We start from the raw sequence: 21,094 nt of genomic DNA, 5'->3' as shown, positions 1-21,094 counted from the left end.
CATGTGAATAAATAAACCACTAGGCTACCCAGCCTCCCTGACTTCATTGACAACAAACACGAGCACGTGATATCTGATACTTGATGACCATCTCTGTGATGCCCTCTACATTTCATTGATGATTTAACTGTGGTGACAGCAACACCCTGCATCATTAACAACAGTGGGGGTCCCACTATCTGAAATAATCAAAGACTGGTCGATGTAACTAAATGACCATGCCATTTTTCTCACAACTGAACACAAATAATTCTGAACACTTGTTAAATCAGTTGTTTGCATTAACAATACATTTTCACAAGGTTGGTTTTGTCTGTCATTACGTTTACATAAGCACTACCACTACCACGTTCCTAATTGAATTTAATGCAAAGATTCCAGGATGTTCCCAAAATAAAATTCATCCTATAAACATCTAAAATTTGCAAAGGTATGTTGTGCAATTTGAAACAGAACTAAACATTTTTAAAATATATTTTGAAAGATTGATAAAATGAAGCTAACCAATTATTTTTAACGACTGATTGGTTGTGATGAACCAATAATCAATTATGAGATTTTAACTAATTCACTAATGAACAAGGAGGATACAAATGTTATGTAATTAGGTCCAAGCTCACAACCCTATCAAACTATGTGTCCTGCTGCAGTGTATCAGTAGACTGTAGTCTTTACTACAGGGACACAACTACAACCTGCCTATAAGTTATGAAAACATGTCAAGTAGATGGAGGTAGTTTTCAAGTCCAATGTGAGGTCAAAAGGTGTTGAAAGATGTTTGTGAACAATTAACTGAAAACCGTTGTTTTGTTATCTCCCTACACAGAACTACTCATTCATGAACAAACAATGGCCTTATATTGACCCTGACAAGCTCAGGTGTGAAACAGCTACTACATAAAGATCAACATACCCCAGTACACGGCAACCGGACACATTCAGATATCTCCTGATCTCATCTCTAAATATTAGTTATATTAATTGCCCTAAAAGCTTCATCTGCTCAAACAACCACAGTTGCATGCTGGCTGTACAGGTTGACACTGATCCTGCCAGCAATCAGCACCTGACTCAGGTACAGATCCACAAGTCCAGTAATTAACTTACTTCATTTTAACCCCAGGGCGGGGAAGCTGGTGGTGCCCCGAGGGAAGGAGGGGGTGAATTATGACCCAGGGGAGCAGGGCCTGCCTACAAGGTCCAAAAGAAGCTATTCAACATGCTCCTTCAACGAGTCAGCTATCTCTCATCCTAACTCACAGTATATCTGAAGAAATCTGACTCTTGATAAATTTAAGAAAGTACTATTTGACTGCTTCCTTGCTTGTAAACAGAGTCTATCCATACAGTGAGGATGTGTATCTTATTATTGACTAATCTGAGAGCACTCATTACACTAATTTACAGCCACAGTTTCAAATGAAATAAATAATTTACCCTGTAAAATGATGTCGCAGTTTATACAACAAATAAAAGATGATTTTTTTTTTGTGATGAATAAATGATGAATTCTTTGGTGGCAAAAATGGTTGGAACTGTGCAGAAATATCAGTAATTTCATCTATTATAAAAATGTTTTACAGGCACTCAAGAATGGAAAATCACTAAAATTATTCATTTGTTTCCTACCTTGAATATTACATACAAAATATCAATGATAAGATTCATATTTATATGTCTGAAGTGGTACATAACTGAAGAAGAATACAGCAGTCGAACACTGTAACAACTGCTCGTAACTTGAAGAAATTAAAAATTTAAAGCCTTCCATTTTGTGACAAGAGACCTTTAAGGGTTAATACAAACACAGACAAAACAGGACATGTTGTAATATCGGCAAAATGATCTTGATAAACAGCAGTTGCTTTGGCTACTGAGTAGAATCAATAAACACCTGACTGGCTACACATGAGGGAGGTGACTGCTGGGCCGCAGTACACTGCTTGATGATATGCCAGTAACCTCCTGCTGTATACTTCTCTCAATGGCGCTTACAGGCACTCCTAAATCATTGCCACATCATATGAGGTAATTCAAATTTACTGCAGAAGGTTTGACAATAAGAGTCACTTTTGAAAACTGCTTAAAATGTGAAACTTATTTCAAATTTACTGACATTTTGAAAAGTGGTGTGAGTCAGATATTAATGTCCATACCCTGTGGGATACAAGGCAAGCTGTGTCTGCCCTTTCACTCTTTTATTTCATCATTTTGTTCTTTAAAACTTTACTTGTAAACCAACTCTCACAGATGATAATGTTTAAAACACATATGACAGAATTTGACCTCCCCCCTTAAATAGTTGAGATTCAGATATCTCATTCCCCACCCAATTAAGATGTGAAGCAAACACTGTAACATAATCAGGCAGTAAGAAGCAAACACTGTAACATAATCAGGAAGTAAGAAGCAAACACTGTAACATAATCAGGAAGTAAGAAGTAAACACTGTAACATAATCAGGCAGTAAGAAGCAAACACTGTAACATAATCAGGCAGTAAGAAGCAAACACTGTAACATAATCAGGCAGTAAGAAGCAAACACTGTAACATAATCAGGAAGTAAGAAGTAAACACTGTAACATAATCAGGAAGTAAGAAGTAAACACTGTAACATAATCAGGAAGTAAGAAGTAAACACTGTAACATAATCAGGCTGGGAACAAGGAACACGATCACATAGAACCACTTACATTTCACATCACACATCACAGAGTCGGGACAGGAAATACAAGTTCAACAATATACTCAATAATCTTTCAAAAATAATTAATAATGTTAAACTTTCAAATTTATAAATGCAACATGTATTCATGACTAGGTAAAGTGTTTTCTTTGATGGAGGTAATCAGTAGCTCCAGTCATGGCATCTGTACATCGCTGAAACCATAGTCTGTAATCACTGCTAACTCGCAACACTTTGTTTACATATGACATACTCACCGAACAGTTTTGTATTGGTGCGAGTGCGGAGGTATGAGGGCCCCTTGTCCAACAGTCGACTTGGCTGTTTCCCCATTGTACATGATGTCACCAAGAGAGCCATTTTCATTTTACAGAATTAACCACAACTTCTAACCCAGTTTAACACAAGTTGACATCTGACATTCAAGGAGAACCACCCAGGCTAGCCAACCACCTTGGCCAACCAGGAACTTGGCCGTCTCTTGCTCTCCTCTCTCCCCTCTCTCTCTCTCTCCAGCCCATGTGAAGCAATAATCTGTGACTATAAATAGCTCCCACAGGTGATCCGGGTCACATGACTGGTGTACAAACACTGAGCAGTACTGGTGTTATTACTGCTGGGGGTAATACACCTCCCTGTGTGTAGGTACAGGGGGGTATTTCCCTCCTTCCCCTAGCTGAAGGTCTTGTATCTGTACCTGGAAGGAGATATTCACAATTGATATTGATAGGCTAAACACTTGAGTGTCTCTAGACGTGTGACTCACAATGGTGACATACTCTCCTCTCTATAACACTGCACCAGGAAGACTTGTATGTTATAATGACTCAGTCAAGCTTAGAGGATTTTAAAGTTTACTAATTATGCACACATTCAACTTGAAATTAAACTACCTTCAATACATGGAAACTACCTACAATATATATTTGTGGGCTGTTTCTTGAAAAGTCATTATTCACTGTCAGGTTGTACATTAATGTCAAGTCAGTATTCACTGTCTGGAAGTACACTGTTGTCAAGCCAGTATTCACTGTCTGGAAGTACACTGTTGTCAAGCCAGTATTCACAGTATGGCTGTACACTGTTGTCAAGTGAGTATTCACTGTCTGGAAGTTTATTGTCAAGTCAGTATTCACTGTCTGGCTGCACATTGTTGTCTAGTCAGTATTCACTGTCTGGAAGTTTATTGTTGTCAAATCAGTATTCACTGTCTGACTGTACATTATTGTCAAGTCAGTATTCACTATCTGGAAGTTTACTGTTGTCAAATCAGCATTCACTGTCTTGCAATACACTGTTGTCAAGCCAGTATTCACTGTTTTGCAATCCATTGTTATCAAGTCAGTATTCACTGTCTCGTAAAACATTGTTGTCAAGTCAGTATTCACTGTCTGGAAGTACGTTGTTGTCAAATCACCATTCACTGTCTTGCAATACACTGTTGTCAAGTCACTATTCACTGTCTGGGAGTACATTGTTGTCAAGTCAGTATTCACTGTCTCGCAATACATTGTTGTCAAGTCAGTATTCACTGTCTCACAATCCATTGTTATCAAGTCAGTATTCACTGTCTCACAATACATTGTTGTCAAGCCAGTATTCACTGTTTTGCAATACCTTGTTGTCAAGTCAGTATTCACTGTCTCGCAATACATTGTTGTCAAGTCAGTATTCACTGTCTCACAATACATTGTTGTCAGGTCAGTATTCACTGTTTGGCAGTACACTGTTGTCAAGTCAGTATTCACTGTCTCGCAATACATTGTTGTCAAGTTAGTATTCACTGTCTGGAAGTTTATTGTTGTCAAATCACCATTCACTGTCTTGCAATACACTGTTGTCAAGTCACTATTCACTGTCTGGGAGTACATTGTTGTCAAGCCAGTATTCACTGTTTCGCAATACATTGTTGTCAAGTCAGTATTCACTGTCTCACAATACATTGTTGTCAAGTCAGTATTCATTGTTTGGAAGTACACTGTTGTCAAGTCAGTATTCACTGTCTCGCAATACATTGTTGTCAAGTCAGTATTCACTGTCTCACAATACATTGTTGTCAGGTCAGTATTCACTGTTTGGCAGTACACTGTTGTCAAGTCAGTATTCACTGTCTCGCAATACATTGTTGTCAAGTTAGTATTCACTGTCTGGAAGTTTATTGTTGTCAAATCACCATTCACTGTCTTGCAATACACTGTTGTCAAGTCACTATTCACTGTCTGGGAGTACATTGTTGTCAAGCCAGTATTCACTGTTTCGCAATACATTGTTGTCAAGTCAGTATTCACTGCCTCACAATACATTGTTGTCAAGTCAGTATTCATTGTTTGGAAGTACACTGTTGTCAAGTCAGTATTCACTGTCTCGCAATACATTGTCAAGTCAGTATTCACTGTTTGGCAGTACACTGTTGTCAAGTCAGTATTCACTGTCTCGCAATACATTGTTGTCAAGTGAGTATTCACTGTTTGGCAGTACACTGTTGTCAAGTGAGTATTCACTGTCTCGCAATACATTGTTGTCAAGCCAGTATTCACTGTTTTGCAATACCTTGTTGTCAAGTCAGTATTCACTGTCTCGCAATACATTGTTGTCAAGTCAGTATTCACTGTCTCACAATACATTGTTGTCAGGTCAGTATTCACTGTTTGGCAGTACACTGTTGTCAAGTCAGTATTCACTGTCTCGCAATACATTGTTGTCAAGTTAGTATTCACTGTCTGGAAGTTTATTGTTGTCAAATCACCATTCACTGTCTTGCAATACACTGTTGTCAAGTCACTATTCACTGTCTGGGAGTACATTGTTGTCAAGCCAGTATTCACTGTTTCGCAATACATTGTTGTCAAGTCAGTATTCACTGTCTCACAATACATTGTTGTCAAGTCAGTATTCATTGTTTGGAAGTACACTGTTGTCAAGTCAGTATTCACTGTCTCGCAATACATTGTTGTCAAGTCAGTATTCACTGTCTCACAATACATTGTTGTCAGGTCAGTATTCACTGTTTGGCAGTACACTGTTGTCAAGTCAGTATTCACTGTCTCGCAATACATTGTTGTCAAGTTAGTATTCACTGTCTGGAAGTTTATTGTTGTCAAATCACCATTCACTGTCTTGCAATACACTGTTGTCAAGTCACTATTCACTGTCTGGGAGTACATTGTTGTCAAGCCAGTATTCACTGTTTCGCAATACATTGTTGTCAAGTCAGTATTCACTGCCTCACAATACATTGTTGTCAAGTCAGTATTCATTGTTTGGAAGTACACTGTTGTCAAGTCAGTATTCACTGTCTCGCAATACATTGTCAAGTCAGTATTCACTGTTTGGCAGTACACTGTTGTCAAGTCAGTATTCACTGTCTCGCAATACATTGTTGTCAAGTCAGTATTCACTGTTTGGCAGTACACTGTTGTCAAGTGAGTATTCACTGTCTCGCAATAAATTGTTGTCAAGTCAGTATTCACTGTGTGGCAGTACATGTTGTCAAGTCAGTATTCACTGTCTCGCAATACATTGCTGTCACGACAATATTCACTGTCTGGAAGAAGTTTGTTAACAGTACCTCATGAGCATCACGATGCGCAGAGGTGTGATCACAGGCATCAACCAAGTTAGCAAGTCACACCACATCAATCGATTCTCACAAGAGGCAAGGAAGGAGACTGGGTCGCTGAACAATCATTGTAACCTGAATTGTCATGGGTTGAGACTGGCATGGGGTGCTGAACGATCACTGTAACCTGTATTGTCATGGGTGGAGAAAGGCATGGGGTGCTGAACAGTCATTGTAACCTGTATTGTCATTGGTGGAGACTGGCATGGATTGCTGAACAGTCATTGTAACCTGTATTGTCATGGGTGGAGAAAGGCATGGGGTGCTGAACAGTCATTGTAACCTGTATTGTCATTGGTGGAGACTGGCATGGGGTGCTGAACGATCATTGTAACCTGTACTGTCATTGGTGGAGACTGGCATGGGGTGCTGAACGATCATTGTAACCTGTATTGTCATGGGTGGAGAAAGGCATGGGGTGCTGAACAATCATTGTAACCTGTATTGTCATTGGTGGAGACTGGCATGGGGTGCTGAACGATCATTGTAACCTGTATTGTCATGGGTGGAGAAAGGCATGGGGTGCTGAACGATCATTGTAGCCTGTATTGTCATGGGTGGAGAAAGGCATGGGGTGCTGAACAATCATTGTAACCTGTATTGTCATGGGTGGAGAAAGGCATGGGGTGCTGAACAATCATTGTAACCTGTATTGTCATGGGTGGAGAAAGGCATGGGGTGCTGAACAATCATTGTAACCTGTATTGTCATGGGTGGAGAAAGGCATGGGGTGCTGAACAATCATTATAATGTGTGTTGTCATGGGTGGAGAAAGGCATTGGGTGCTGAACAATCATTGTAACCTGTATTGTCATGGGTGAGACTGGCATGGGGTGCTGAACATGGAGCTGGCAGTGACATAGCTGCTTACATGGGGTTAGATGAGACACAGCTGCTTACATGGGGTTAAAAGGGACATTGCAGCTTACATGGGGTTGGAAGTGACATTGCTGCTTACATGGGGTTAGATGAGACACAGCTGCTTACATGGGGTTGGAAGGGTCATTGCTGCTTACATGGGGTTGGAAGTGACATTGCTGCTTACATGGGGTTAGATGGGACACAGCTGCTTACATGGGGTTGGAAGTGACATTGCTGCTTACATGGGGCTGGAAGGGACATTGCTCTTTACATGTGGTTGGAAGGGACATTGCTGCTTACATGGGGTTGGAAGGGAAATTGCTGCTTACATGGGGCTGGCAGTGACACAGCTGCTTACACGGGGCTGGCAGTGACACAGCTGCTTACATGGGGCTGGCAGTGACACAGCTGCTTACATGGGGCTGGCAGTGACACAGCTGCTTACTTGGGGTTGGAAGGGACAGTGCTGCTTACATGGGGTTGGAAGGGACAGTGCTGCTTACATGGGGCTGGAAGGGACAGTGCTGCCTACATGGGGCTGGAAGGGACAGTGCTGCCTACATGGGGTTGGAAGGGACAGTGCTGCTTACATGGGGTTGGAAGGGACAGTGCTGCCTACATGGGGCTGGAAGGGACAGTGCTGCCTACATGGGGTTGGAAGGGACAGTGCTGCTTACATGGGGTTGGAAGGGACAGTGCTGCTTACATGGGGTTGGAAGGGACAGTGCTGCCTACATGGGGCTGGAAGGGACAGTGCTGCTTACATGGGGCTGGCAGTGACACAGCTGCCTACATGGGGTTGGAAGGGACAGTGCTGCCTACATGGGGTTGGAAGGGACAGTGCTGCATACATGGGGCTGGCAGTGACACAGCTGCTTACATGGGGCTGGCAGTGACACAGCTGCCTACATGGGGTTGGAAGGGACAGTGCTGCCTACATGGATCCATCCCTTTTCACTTGCACAGTGTCACCAAATTAAGGCTAATCAAGTCATATGTCATTCATGTCAAGACAGTAGTTCCTGGTGAAAAACACAATCAATACATCAATAATCAGATTTCCTCTAGAAATAAAGTACAAGGATATACTGATGATACTAAGTCTCAGACACAGAGAGACACCAACAACAGAAAATGTGCTGTGTTGCAGTTGAGAAGCAGGTAAAGCTGACAGACTTAAGGTAAGGGTGTCAGAGTTATTTCCCCTGAATATGTAAAACAGTGACAGGAAAAATACTTAAAGTGAGTGGGGCCTCATTTGACAGTTTATAAATTTTGTATTGTTTAGAATGTTTTGAAGCAACGTTAAAAACATAACATGTCCTCATGGAGAATGTGAGCATGCAATGAGAAAGACACATAAAATAACTGTCCTCTAATGTTTTATAAGCACGTGGGTACTAGTGCAATTACATTTCAGATACAACCTGTTGCATCAGTATGAAATAGAAACACATTCTGACTGTATGAAAAACATACTTAAACAGTTCCAACTGCTACAGAACATGTGATTGAGCTTCTACTGCAATACGGTTGATACAATACCATGGCACTTCATAAGTTGCACTGTCAAGGGTGAGCAATCACTTCATAAATAACATTCTGTTTGCTACATAGACAGATATTTTGTGTACCTTCAGCTAAGAGACTAGTTCTATATTTAGCATCCATACTAAGATACCAGTTTTACATTTGTTATCCACGCTAAGACACTGGATTTATGTTTAGCATTCCTGATAAGACCCTATTTCTATGTTTAGAATCTACGCTAAGAAACAAGTTCTATGTTTAGTATCTGTGATAAGAAACCAGGAAAGACACTAGTTCTATGTTTAGTGTCTCTGCTAAGACATTGGTTCTATAGTAAGCATCCCTGCAAGACACTAATCCTACGTTCAGTATCCCAGCATGACACTAATCCTATATTTAGTATTACAGCATGACACTAGTCCTATATTTAGCATCACAGCAGGACAAGAATCCTATATTTAGTATCACAGCAAGAAACTAGTTCTACATAAAGTATTCCAGCAAAGGCTACTTCTGTGTTTAGTATCCATGTTACAAAACGAGTCAATACTTAGTATTTCAGAAAGACACTAGTCCCATATTTAGTATACGCATGAAGTCACTTGTTTTAAGTTTAGTATCTATGCAAACTAATTAGTTCTATGTTTACAGCATCCATGCTACTAAGAAATGAGTCCTATTTTTAGTGAGTGAGTGAGTTTAGTTTTACGCCACTCTTAGCATTATTCCAGCAATATCACAGCGAGGGACACCAGAAAATGGGCTTCACACATTGTACCCATGTGGGGAACCGAGTCTGGGTCTCCGGTGTGACGAGCGAATGCTTTAACCACAAGACTACCCCACCGACCCCCTACTATTAGTATACAGCTAAAACACAGTAGTTCTATATTTAATATCTCAGCTGAGAACCTGTACTTCACAGTATCCACAGATGTTCATATGGGCTTATTTTAAGATAAAACGCTTGTCGCCAAACGGGGTACCTATCTGGACAATGTAACCCACAAAAGAGAATCCTGCAAAAGTTTTTATAATAGCATTTATAAATATTCTATAACATTTTTTCTCTCCCAAGAGAAGCAAAAGAATTTCAATTAAATAATTTTTAAAAATAGATTACCATTTTCACATTGTCCCCTGTATATGCGTAACCTATGTTACTGTTGCAGACTTTTGGCATTTCTATTTTCTTTTTGGTTTCCATAGAAACGTTTTGGTCTTAGCCAAATGGAAGGGCTGGGCTTCATTTCCAAAGCATAACTCAAAAGCCGTTCAAAATTTTTTCTGCAAAAGGTGGTAGATATATCAGTCAGAATCTAAGGTGGTGCCTTTTGCTACTTACAGATTTTGGTGACTTATCATTTTCTCGGTTTCAATGGAAACGAATCAGACAGTCTCAAATGGGAGGGATGAGCTTCGTTTCCAGAGCACTACTCAAAAACTTAATATCTTTCAGCTAATCTTGGCAGATACGCAAAGAAGAACTCAAAGTGGTGCCTTTTGCTATCAGCAGATTTTTTGTCATTTTCATTTTTTCCCAATTCGAACTTAGTCTGAACATACATCTAGTAACTGCCAGGTGATATTTTCTTGTGAAGACGTGGGGACCATGGACATATGTCATCTTCTGATATCTCTTGTTATAAGGATGTAAACCATGTGACCTTCATAAATCAGTAGACAACATAAAATGCTGAAAGTGAGGAAGTGCTTGAAGGGGATGCAGCAAATTGTAGTAACATGCCATAGATGGTACACACAGAGAGTCTGTGATATTCAATACACATAAATGTTATCTATGTGACGTAATATACATGATGTGATCCACTTGGCAACTAAAATGCATTCTTTTCATAGACAACCAATACCTATCAAAAATACAATACTTATTATACAAAATCCAGCTAATGTAAAATCAATGAATTTGCTAAGTTATGTTTCAAAGCATTCTTCATACCCTCTAACAAAGCTAATATTGCTATACTTTGTTACTTTTCCACGGCATCTATACGCATTCTTTCATCTATACATGAAGCATGTTGTTTGGGAATAGTTTATGATAATCAGAGCTACTAAATAATGATGGGTACCGCATATGACCAAGAATGTTGTTTTTTTTAAGTTCTTTAGTTTCCTCACCTGGTGCCCTTTCTGAGCAAAAATATTTCATTGGTTTCTGGTCAGTGGTGAAATATATTAGGAACATGACACAATTTTATTACAGATTTGTTTTATCTTACAATATAATGATTGAAACAAATGGTCAGGTAGATTACATATGGTAGTAACACAGACTGCATGATTTCAGTTTTCTACCATACCTCTTTGAGATGTATATTTTTCAGAAGTTAAATGCCGTATCCCACCAACTGTCATTGATGTTGATGCAGAGAAATGTAATTCTTATGTCAACACTATCGTATACATAATTACATTCGTTTTCCCAGTCTGTGTTATTCACTTTGTCACAGAGATCTAGAACGATTACAAAACAAAAAAAGATGCCTGTGTCTTCCAAGGCTGTAAAAGGCCATGGCAGTGTTCCCTATCTCTGGTTTTTGCACACCATATTGCATGAGTTGTTACTTGTTAAAACTTTCTAAAATTTCACAGAAATTAAGTCAAGCCTTCATCTAATTTAAAAAAGCTTTGGCTATTGGCTCCACTTTACAGAGAATTGGTGATGTTACATACGACCGCTTCTTAAATGGCATTGCTTAATCAAAGATTTTCATTTACTGTCATGCAGGTGATAGATACTTGTAGCAGAAATGTATTCGCTTATGTTTGATGATATCTATATGTCAACGCAAATCAATAGACAACTAATTAATTGTCAACAAGTATAGGTTTGAAAAAATGTATTGTTATGAAAATAAGTGAGACTGTCACCATCACTGGCTGGAAGTCGTTGAGGTATCTAGTATACTATGTATGAGACGACTACTGAATGTAGCTGTCAACACACAGAAATGTTACATTGATACCAATGTTTTTAAAGGGTAAGACCATGACACCAGTGTTATATCTGGCCTCTCATACAGAGTCATAGGATGATGACGATGAAATGCCATGTGACGATGCATTGATGTTTTCTGTTCACCTGAACTCGACCAAACAACCCAACAGGTATCGTGATGAGACAAAGTGTCGGCGGCAAGTGCTGAATCCCACCCATTGCTATCTTTCCACTGATACAAACATGAAGGCACTTGCATCAAACCTCATTCTCACGTAGGGTACCCCGTCTCTCCTCACCTAATAACACCAGCGACGAGCGTTTTTTTCAGCGCGCACCTGTCGCCGGAAATAACCTGTACCCTGTACCACGAACAGTAACTCTCGTTGCTTTGTTCTTATTTATATGTGTTTTGTGACGTAGACTTGAGCAAGGAAAATATCTCACCAGTAACGCCAGGAATAATTTTGCGCAGAAATGTATCTCAGTTATCCAATAACGTACCTCTCATGTGTATTTATATTTTACCTTGTTTTGAAAGCGTGGGGTACGTTAAAAGCGGTGAAACGGTTTAAGTATCCATATGTGAAACAGAAGCGTGTTAATGACTGAATGTTTTTAAAGGGGCACTGATGCGGAGCGAATAATGTTTCTCGCCAACGGTCTAATTACGAAACCAAACCGCAAATTGGTCAGCGCCCGCTCCTTCGACCGTGACGGACAAAGGAACTAGGCTCCTGTCCATATTAGCAGAATTTCTTCACCTAAACAGTCGGGAGGCCGGATGCCCATCATATGCCATTTGTTTAAAAATATCCATGGTATTCCTTGTCTGATCGTAACCAAATATCCCAGCAGTGTAGTTCTTTTCGGATGCTTGGATGGTATAGTTACTGATCCAATTTGATCCTATTTTGAATGTTTTTAACCTCGATATTTAATCATTTTACATGAAAATATGATGTCTACAGGCACGTAGCCATTTGTTTCAGTACGGAAGATTGCAAAGCTTTATATTTAGGTAATTCTGAGTGTTGGTTCAGCTGTGAATAGCAAATATCTTACGAAAAATTTGATAGCTATGGTAGGTACAATGGTTTATTATTTATGACAATAAAAACACACAGTTGATTTTTTTGAATTCGTAAACAAACAACGATGATTTTGCCTTTGGTAGAGAAATCTGAAAATTTTCTTACGTAAAAAAACCTTATTTCACCTATTTACCAAAGTACACAGCAAATGCCCGTGTGTATTCCTTATGTAACGAAATTCCGTTGGTATCCTCAAAACAGTTTCGGCCCAATAGTGTTTTCAGGAAGCATGCGACACAGAGATTACATCTTCCTTGCTGTAACTCGCGTTTGATGGTGTAAACCTACACGTGTTATTTGTCATCATTCTCTGGATGGTCAATAAATGAATTTATAACAGGTATAATTAGTAATAACACAACTTCGGTTACTTAACAAAGGTTCCCATTTGGCATTTCTCCTGTCTGGAGTAAATACTCAACATTATAAATTAAGGTCTGTAATGGCAAATGTATTGTATGTTATGTAATATGTGCATGTAAGTGATGCAAGAGGGTTTATCAACTGAGTTACAAAAACAAACACCGATCAAAGGATTAACCGATAACTCACTGATTGATTAATTACTTTTATCTTCTAGAGGATTTGTCAAAAGGCAGTGTGTGTAGATGACTACACCCTGTCTTAAAGTGTAAGTGCAAAAACAACATCCTCCCTTCAAAGAATTAACCACCCTTGCGTCGATTGATTGATTGCTCATTATTGGTTAACTAAATTACTTAGAATAGTGGACATCATACAATTAGTTGCCAGGTGTGCTATCTTGGGAGACCAATGAGAGGTTTATCTGGATTTCACCAACGAAAGAGGTGAAACGATGTGTTACTTTTTCGCAAATGAGACAGTTGTAAGACACGCGACACAGAGCAGGATTATTTACCAGCTGCAGATGAATGGAATACGATTTCTTTTACGTGGATATTGATGGATACATTCCTGAACAAGGTAGTAGCCTGACATCGTTGCTATAAAATTAGTCTGTTTTACATTCATTTTTTGCATTTTGTTTTAATTTATTTGTTGTAGCATTCAGCAGAATCTGTATGATAGAAAAAACACACTAGATCGCGTATGTGTGTGAAATAGGATCCACATTGGCATTCTATACAATGTATAAATGTTGCTGTTATGTTAGAAATTTACTATGAGTATAAGCAGATCGTGTGTTCTTTTATTTATTTTCAGAATCATACAAGTATGACAATAAACTAACTAGGGTTATGTGACAAAATATAGAGACTACATTGGCTTCGTTATTTTTCCGTCCTAATAGTTTTTTATCATTTCTACCACGGGCAGATGATTAACCTTCAAAGTGTTTCATTTGTTTTCATAATACATTTGTAATGAAGTGAAAATGACTTTACCTTAGTTGATCTATCTATAATTAAACTCTCAGTTGCGCCTACGGACTGCGCAGCAGAGGTCACGAACCAGTCACGAATTCTGGGATATCATCCGGGTACTCACGGGAGAAAAACAATAACAAAAGTTTACACCAGTCCACGGAAATTGCTCCGCATCAGTGCCCCTTTAAAGGGGCACTGATGCGGAGCGAATAATGTTTCTCGCCAACGGTCTAATTACGAAACCAAACCGCAAATTGGTCAGCGCCCGCTCCTTCGACCGTGACGGACAAAGGAACTGGGCTCCTGTCCATATTAGCAGAATTTCTTCACCTAAACAGTCGGGAGGCCGGATGCCCATCATATGCCATTTGTTTAAAAATATCCATGGTATTCCTTGTCTGATCGTAACCAAATATCCCAGCAGTGTAGTTCTTTTCGGATGCTTGGATGGTATAGTTACTGATCCAATTTGATCCTATTTTGAATGTTTTTAACCTCGATATTTAATCATTTTACATGAAAATATGATGTCTACAGGCACGTAGCCATTTGTTTCAGTACGGAAGATTGCAAAGCTTTATATTTAGGTAATTCTGAGTGTTGGTTCAGCTGTGAATAGCAAATATCTTACGAAAAATTTGATAGCTATGGTAGGTACAATGGTTTATTATTTATGACAATAAAAACACACAGTTGATTTTTTTGAATTCGTAAACAAACAACGATGATTTTGCCTTTGGTAGAGAAATCTGAAAATTTTCTTACATAAAAAAACCTTATTTCACCTATTTACCAAAGTACACAGCAAATGCCCGTGTGTATTCCTTATGTAACGAAATTCCGTTGGTATCCTCAAAACAGTTTCGGCCCAATAGTGTTTTCAGGAAGCATGCGACACAGAGATTACATCTTCCTTGCTGTAACTCGCGTTTGATGGTGTAAACCTACACGTGTTATTTGTCATCATTCTCTGGATGGTCAATAAATGAATTTATAACAGGTATAATTAGTAGTAACACAACTTCGGTTACTTAACAAAGGTTCCCATTTGGCATTTCTCCTGTCTGGAGTAAATACTCAACATTATAAATTAAGGTCTGTAATGGCAAATGTATTGTATGTTATGTAATATGTGCATGTAAGTGATGCAAGAGGGTTTATCAACTGAGTTACAAAAACAAACACCGATCAAAGGATTAACCGATAACTCACTGATTGATTAATTACTTTTATCTTCTAGAGGATTTGTCAAAAGGCAGTGTGTGTAGATGACTACACCCTGTCGTAAAGTGTAAGTGCAAAAACAACATCCTCCCTTCAAAGAATTAACCACCCTTGCGTCGATTGATTGATTGCTCATTATTGGTTAACTAAATTACTCAGAATAGTGGACATCATACAATTAGTTGCCAGGTGTGCTATCTTGGGAGACCAATGAGAGGTTTATCTGGATTTCACCAACGAAAGAGGTGAAACGATGTGTTACTTTTTCGCAAATGAGACAGTTGTAAGACACGCGACACAGAGCAGGATTATTTACCAGCTGCAGATGAATGGAATACGATTTCTTTTACGTGGATATTGATGGATACATTCCTGAACAAGGTAGTAGCCTGACATCGTTGCTATAAAATTAGTCTGTTTTACATTCATTTTTTGCATTTTGTTTTAATTTATTTGTTGTAGCATTCAGCAGAATCTGTATGATAGAAAAAACACACTAGATCGCGTATGTGTGTGAAATAGGATCCACATTGGCATTCTATACAATGTATAAATGTTGCTGTTATGTTAGAAATTTACTATGAGTATAAGCAGATCGTGTGTTCTTTTATTTATTTTCAGAATCATACAAGTATGACAATAAACTAACTAGGGTTATGTGACAAAATATAGAGACTACATTGGCTTCGTTATTTTTCCGTCCTAATAGTTTTTTACCATTTCTACCACGGGCAGATGATTAACCTTCAAAGTGTTTCATTTGTTTTCATAATACATTTGTAATGAAGTGAAAATGACTTTACCTTAGTTGATCTATCTATAATTAAACTCTCAGTTGCGCCTACGGACTGCGCAGCAGAGGTCACGAACCAGTCACGAATTCTGGGATATCATCCGGGTACTCACGGGAGAAAAACAATAACAAAAGTTTACACCAGTCCACGGAAATTGCTCCGCATCAGTGCCCCTTTAAACTATCAACTCAGGCTCTGCATTGTCGGCATAATACGAGAGGGCACTGTTTTGCCAAAATCCCAATGTGTTGACGTCATTTATCAGCAATGACGCAACTTAATTGGTACGATTGTTTACGTACGTCATAATCCTCCTGTAACAACGCTTCAAGCTCTGATTTCAACATTAGTTTACATCTCGCCATCACAGAGCACAGACAATTGAATATTTCCTGTGTATTTGTTTAATGGGCATTCTAGAAATTGGCGAGTCAAAAATGAAACATACAGCAGCATGAACTACGACTTCTTGTTTATTACGCTGAGCGACGTTTCGATGCAGATTCTTACATCGTTTTCATGCTAAATGTGAATACAACCAAACAGAGAGAAGCTTATATACATTGTATGTTTTGGCAAACAGCGGATTAACATTAACAACAGCTAGCGTTTCAGCGTTTCGGCTTTAACTGTATTTTGAGGGGCATCACATTCCACCATATATCGGGCACTGTATGTTTCATGAAACAGTTTATAGGGTACATTCCACAGTATTTCTGTCCACATTATTAGATACACGCATTGTTATGTAACTGCGGTGAAACCCGTCCTTTATTGTGAGCATGCCACGAATTAAGTGTCATCAAGTGACACGGACTAAAGGCATTAGCGAATGAAACGCACGTAAAATATATGTTTTGTGAAATATGTTTGTTCACAAAGTACGTTTTGACTACCAGATATGAGCTTGGTCTCTGAATATGTAATAATTGTGATAGAAACAACAATTCAGATTGTTAGAAAATGAGCCCCAGTCAGTTCTCAGCGGTGATGAAGAAGCTGAATGTGAGGCAATCTAGATTTGTTTCATAGGTGCTGTAGCATCGCAGAAAGGGCTTGGCGGATGGGGCAAAAATAATGTGGTTCAGGGATTGTGAGTGAGTTGGGTTTTACGCCTCTTTTAGCAATAGTCCAGCGATAGTACGGCGGGAAACGCCAGAAATTGGTTTTACACATTGTACCCATGTGGGGACTCGAACCCGTGTCTTGCGCGTGACGAAAGAAAGCTTTAACCATTGGGCTACCCCACCGCCCTCAAGGACAGTGGTAATCATCCGGTTTCTTAGGTGTCCTCATGTTTGGCGTGACTTAGCAGGAGCGACTATAGGTCGGCGTGACTTAGCAGGAGCGACTATAGATCGGCATGACTTAGCAGGAGCGACTATAGATCGGCGTGACTTAGCAGGAGCGACCATAGGTGGGCGTGACTGAGCTGTGCTGACTGCAGATCGGTGTGACGTAGCTGTGCCGACTATAGGTCGGTGTGATGCAGCAGGACCGACTACAGATCCGTGTGATGCAGCAGGGCCGACTACAGGTTGGTGTGATGCAGCAGGACCGACTACAGGTCGGTATGATGCAGCAGGGCCGACTACAGATCGGCGTGACTGAGCTGTGCCTACTATAGCTCGGTGTGATGCAGCAGGGCCGACTATAGGTCGGCGTGACTGAGCAGGAGGGACTATTGTTCGGTGTGACTTAGCAGGAGCGACCATAGGTGGGCGTGACTGAGCTGTGCTGACTACAGGTCGGTGTGACGTAGCTGTGCCGACTATAGGTCGGTGTGATGCAGCAGGACCGACTACAGATCGGTGTGATGCAGCAGGGCCGACTACATGTTGGTGTGATGCAGCAGGGCCAACTATAGGTCGGTGTGATGCAGCAGAACCGGATATAGGTCGGTGTAACTTCGCATCGGTGTGACGTAGCTGTGCCGACTATAGGTCGGTGTGACGTAGCTGTGCCGACTATAGGTCGGTGTGATGCAGCAGGGCCAACTACAGGTCGGTGTAACTTAGCTGTGCCAACTATAGGTCGGTGTGACTTAGCTGTGCCAACTATAGGTCGGTGTGACGTAGCTGTGCCGCCTATAGGTCGGTGTGACGTAGCTGTGCCGACTATAGGTCCGTGTGACGTAGCTGTGCCGACTATAGGTCCGTGTGACTTAGCAGGACCGACTATAGGTCCGTGTGACGTAGCTGTGCCGACTATAGGTCGGTGTGACTTAGCAGGACCGACTTCACATCAGTGTGACCTAGCTGTGCCGACTATAGGTCGGTGTGACGTAGCTGTGCTGACTATAGGTCGGTGTGACGTAACTGTGCCGACTATAGGTCGGTGTGATGCAGCAGGACCAACTATAGGTCGGTGTGATGCAGCAGGACCGACTACAGATCGGTGTGACGTAGCTGTGACGACTATAGGTCGGTGTGACGTAGCTGTGCCGACTATAGGTCGGTGTGATGCAGCAGGGCCAACTACAGGTCGGTCTAACTTAGCTGTGCCGACTATAGGTCGGTGTGACTTAGCTGTGCCAACTATAGGTCGGTGTGACGTAGCTGTGCCGCCTATAGGTCGGTGTGACGTAGCTGTGCCGACTATAGGTCCGTGTGACGTAGCTGTGCCGACTATAGGTCCGTGTGACTTAGCAGGACCGACTATAGGTCCGTGTGACGTAGCTCTGCCGACTATAGGTCGGTGTGACTTAGCAGGACCGACTATAGGTCGGTGTGACTTAGCAGGACCGACTTCACATCAGTGTGACCTAGCTGTGCCGACTATAGGTCGGTGTGACGTAACTGTGCCAACTATAGGTCGGTGTGATGCAGCAGGACCAACTATAGGTCGGTGTGATGCAGCAGGACCGACTACAGATCGGTGTGACATAGCTGTGCCGACTATAGGTCGGTGTGACGTAACTGTGCCGACTCAAGGTCGGTGTGACGTAGCTGTGCCAACTATAGGTCGGTGTGATGCAGCAGGACCGACTATAGGTCGGCGTGACGTAGCTGTGCCGACTATAGGTCGGTGTGATGCAGCAGGGCCAACTACAGGTCGGTGTGACTTAGCTGTGCCAACTATAGGTCGGTGTGACGTAACTGTGACGACTATAGGTCGGTGTGATGCAGCAGGACCAACTATAGGTCGGTGTGATGCAGCAGGACCGACTACAGATCGGTGTGACGTAGCTGTGACGACTATAGGTCGGTGTGACGTAGCTGTACCGACTGTAGGTCGGTGTGACGTAGCTGCAGCAGGACCGACTACAGATCGGTGTGACGTAGCTGTGCCGACTACAGGTCGGTGTGACGTAGCTGTGCCGAGTACAGATCGGTGTGACTTAGCACGACTAACTATAGGTCGGTGTGATGCAGCAGGACCGACTATATGTCGGTGTGACGTAGCTGTGACGACTATAGGTCGGTGTGACGTAACTGTGCCGACTATAGGTCCGTGTGACGTAGCTGTGCCGATTATAGGTCGGTGTGATGCAGCAGGACCGACTACAGATCGGTGTGACGTAGCTGTGACGACTATAGGTCGGTGTGACGTAGCTGTACCGACTATAGGTCGGTGTGACGTAGCTGCAGGAGGACCGACTACAGATCGGTGTGACGTAGCTGTGCCGACTACAGGTCGGTGTGACGTAGCTGTGCCGAGTACAGATCGGTGTGACTTAGCACGACTAACTATAGGTCGGTGTGATGCAGCAGGACCGACTACAGATCGGTGTGACGTAGCTGTGCCGACTATATGTCGGTGTGACGTAACTGTGCCGACTATAGGTCCTTGTGACGTAACTGTGCCAACTATAGGTCGGTGTGACGTAGCTGTGCCGACTGTAGGTCGGTGTGACGTAACTGTGACGACTATAGATCGGTGTGATGCAGCAGGACCAACTATAGGTCGGTGTGATGCAGCAGGACCGACTACAGATCGGTGTGACGTAGCTGTGACGACTATAGGTCGGTGTGACGTAGCTGTGCCGACTATAGGTCGGTGTGACGTAGCTGCAGCTGGACCGACTACAGATCGGTGTGACGTAGCTGTGCCGACTACAGGTCGGTGTGACGTAGCTGTGCCGAGTACAGATCGGTGTGACTTAGCACGACTAACTATAGGTCGGTGTGATGCAGCAGGACCGACTATATGTCGGTGTGACGTAACTGTGCCGACTATAGGTCCGTGTGACGTAGCTGTGCCGATTATAGGTCGGTGCGATGCAGCAGGGCCAACTACAGGTCGGTGTGACTTAACTGTGCCAACTATAGGTCGGTGTGACGTATCTGTGCCGACTATAGGTCGGTGTGATGCAGCAGGGCCAACTACAGGTCGGTGTGACTTAGCTGTGCCAACTATAGGTCGGTGTGACGTAGCTGTGCCGACTATAGGTCGGTGCGATGCAGCAGGGCCAACTACAGGTCGGTGTGACTTAACTGTGCCAACTATAGGTCGGTGTGACGTATCTGTGCCGCCTATAGGTCGGTGTGACTTAGCAGAACCGACAATAAACACATTCCTGATGCATGTCCCTTGGGTGATATTGCTGATGTAACCTGGGTGATATTGCTGACGTCCCCTGGGTAATAGTGCTGCACTATTGCTAGGTCGGTGTGACGTAGCTGTGCCGACTATAGGTCGGTGTGACTTAGCAGAACCGACAATTGGTCGGTGCGATGCAGCAGGACCGACAATAGGTCGGTGTGATGCAGCAGGACCGACAATAGGTCGGTGTGATGCAGCAGGACCGACTACAGATCGGTGTGACGTAGCTGTGCCAACTGTAGGTCGGTGTGACGTAGCTGTGTCGACTACAGGTCGGTGTGACTTAGCAGAACCGACAATTGGTCGGTGCGATGCAGCAGGACCGACAATAGGTCGGTGTGATCCAGCAGGACCGACAATAGGTCGGTGTGATGCAGCAGAACCGACAATATGTCGGTGTGATGCAGCAGGACCGACTACAGATCGGTGT

At 41.9% G+C, this 21,094-nt stretch overlaps 2 protein-coding genes across 2 annotated transcripts in view; one reads left to right on the top strand and one right to left on the bottom strand.

Annotated features, from left to right (window-relative positions):
* The window catches only part of LOC137291584 (protein FAM110B-like), a 46,200-nt gene extending 34,202 nt beyond the window's left edge, over positions 1–11,998 (bottom strand). Inside the window, exons 1-2 of the mRNA XM_067822964.1 lie at positions 11,958–11,998; positions 2,944–3,383 (exon numbers count right to left, since the gene is read on the bottom strand). Coding sequence (XP_067679065.1) covers positions 2,944–3,052 — 109 coding nt within the window. The 5' untranslated portion in view covers positions 3,053–3,383; positions 11,958–11,998. The remainder of the gene's footprint in view (positions 1–2,943; positions 3,384–11,957) is intronic.
* A 5,607-nt stretch (positions 11,999–17,605) lies between these two features.
* Positions 17,606–20,674, top strand: LOC137292132 (mucin-19-like). The gene is made up of 2 exons (XM_067823673.1): positions 17,606–17,690; positions 18,063–20,674. The coding sequence occupies exons 1-2, from the start codon at positions 17,606–17,608 to the stop codon at positions 20,672–20,674; spliced, it is 2,697 nt and encodes an 898-aa protein (XP_067679774.1).
* The last annotated feature ends 420 nt before the right edge of the window (positions 20,675–21,094 follow it).

Source organism: Haliotis asinina, chromosome 7 (genome assembly GCF_037392515.1).
Source record: "Haliotis asinina isolate JCU_RB_2024 chromosome 7, JCU_Hal_asi_v2, whole genome shotgun sequence".
Taxonomy (NCBI): Eukaryota; Metazoa; Mollusca; class Gastropoda; order Lepetellida; family Haliotidae; genus Haliotis; species Haliotis asinina.
Note: the sequence above shows the minus strand (reverse complement) of the source record. Positions and strands in the feature narration are given on the sequence as shown.

Excerpts from the sequence above, each read along its gene's own strand:
- LOC137292132 (XM_067823673.1), top strand. The coding sequence starts at position 17,606 with ATGCAGCAGGACCGACTACAGATCCGTGTGATGCAGCAGGGCCGACTA. Across the intron at positions 17,691-18,062 it reads GCAGGACCGACTACAGGTCG|GTCGGTGTGACGTAGCTGTG; the intron begins GTATGATGCAGC and ends TGCCGACTATAG.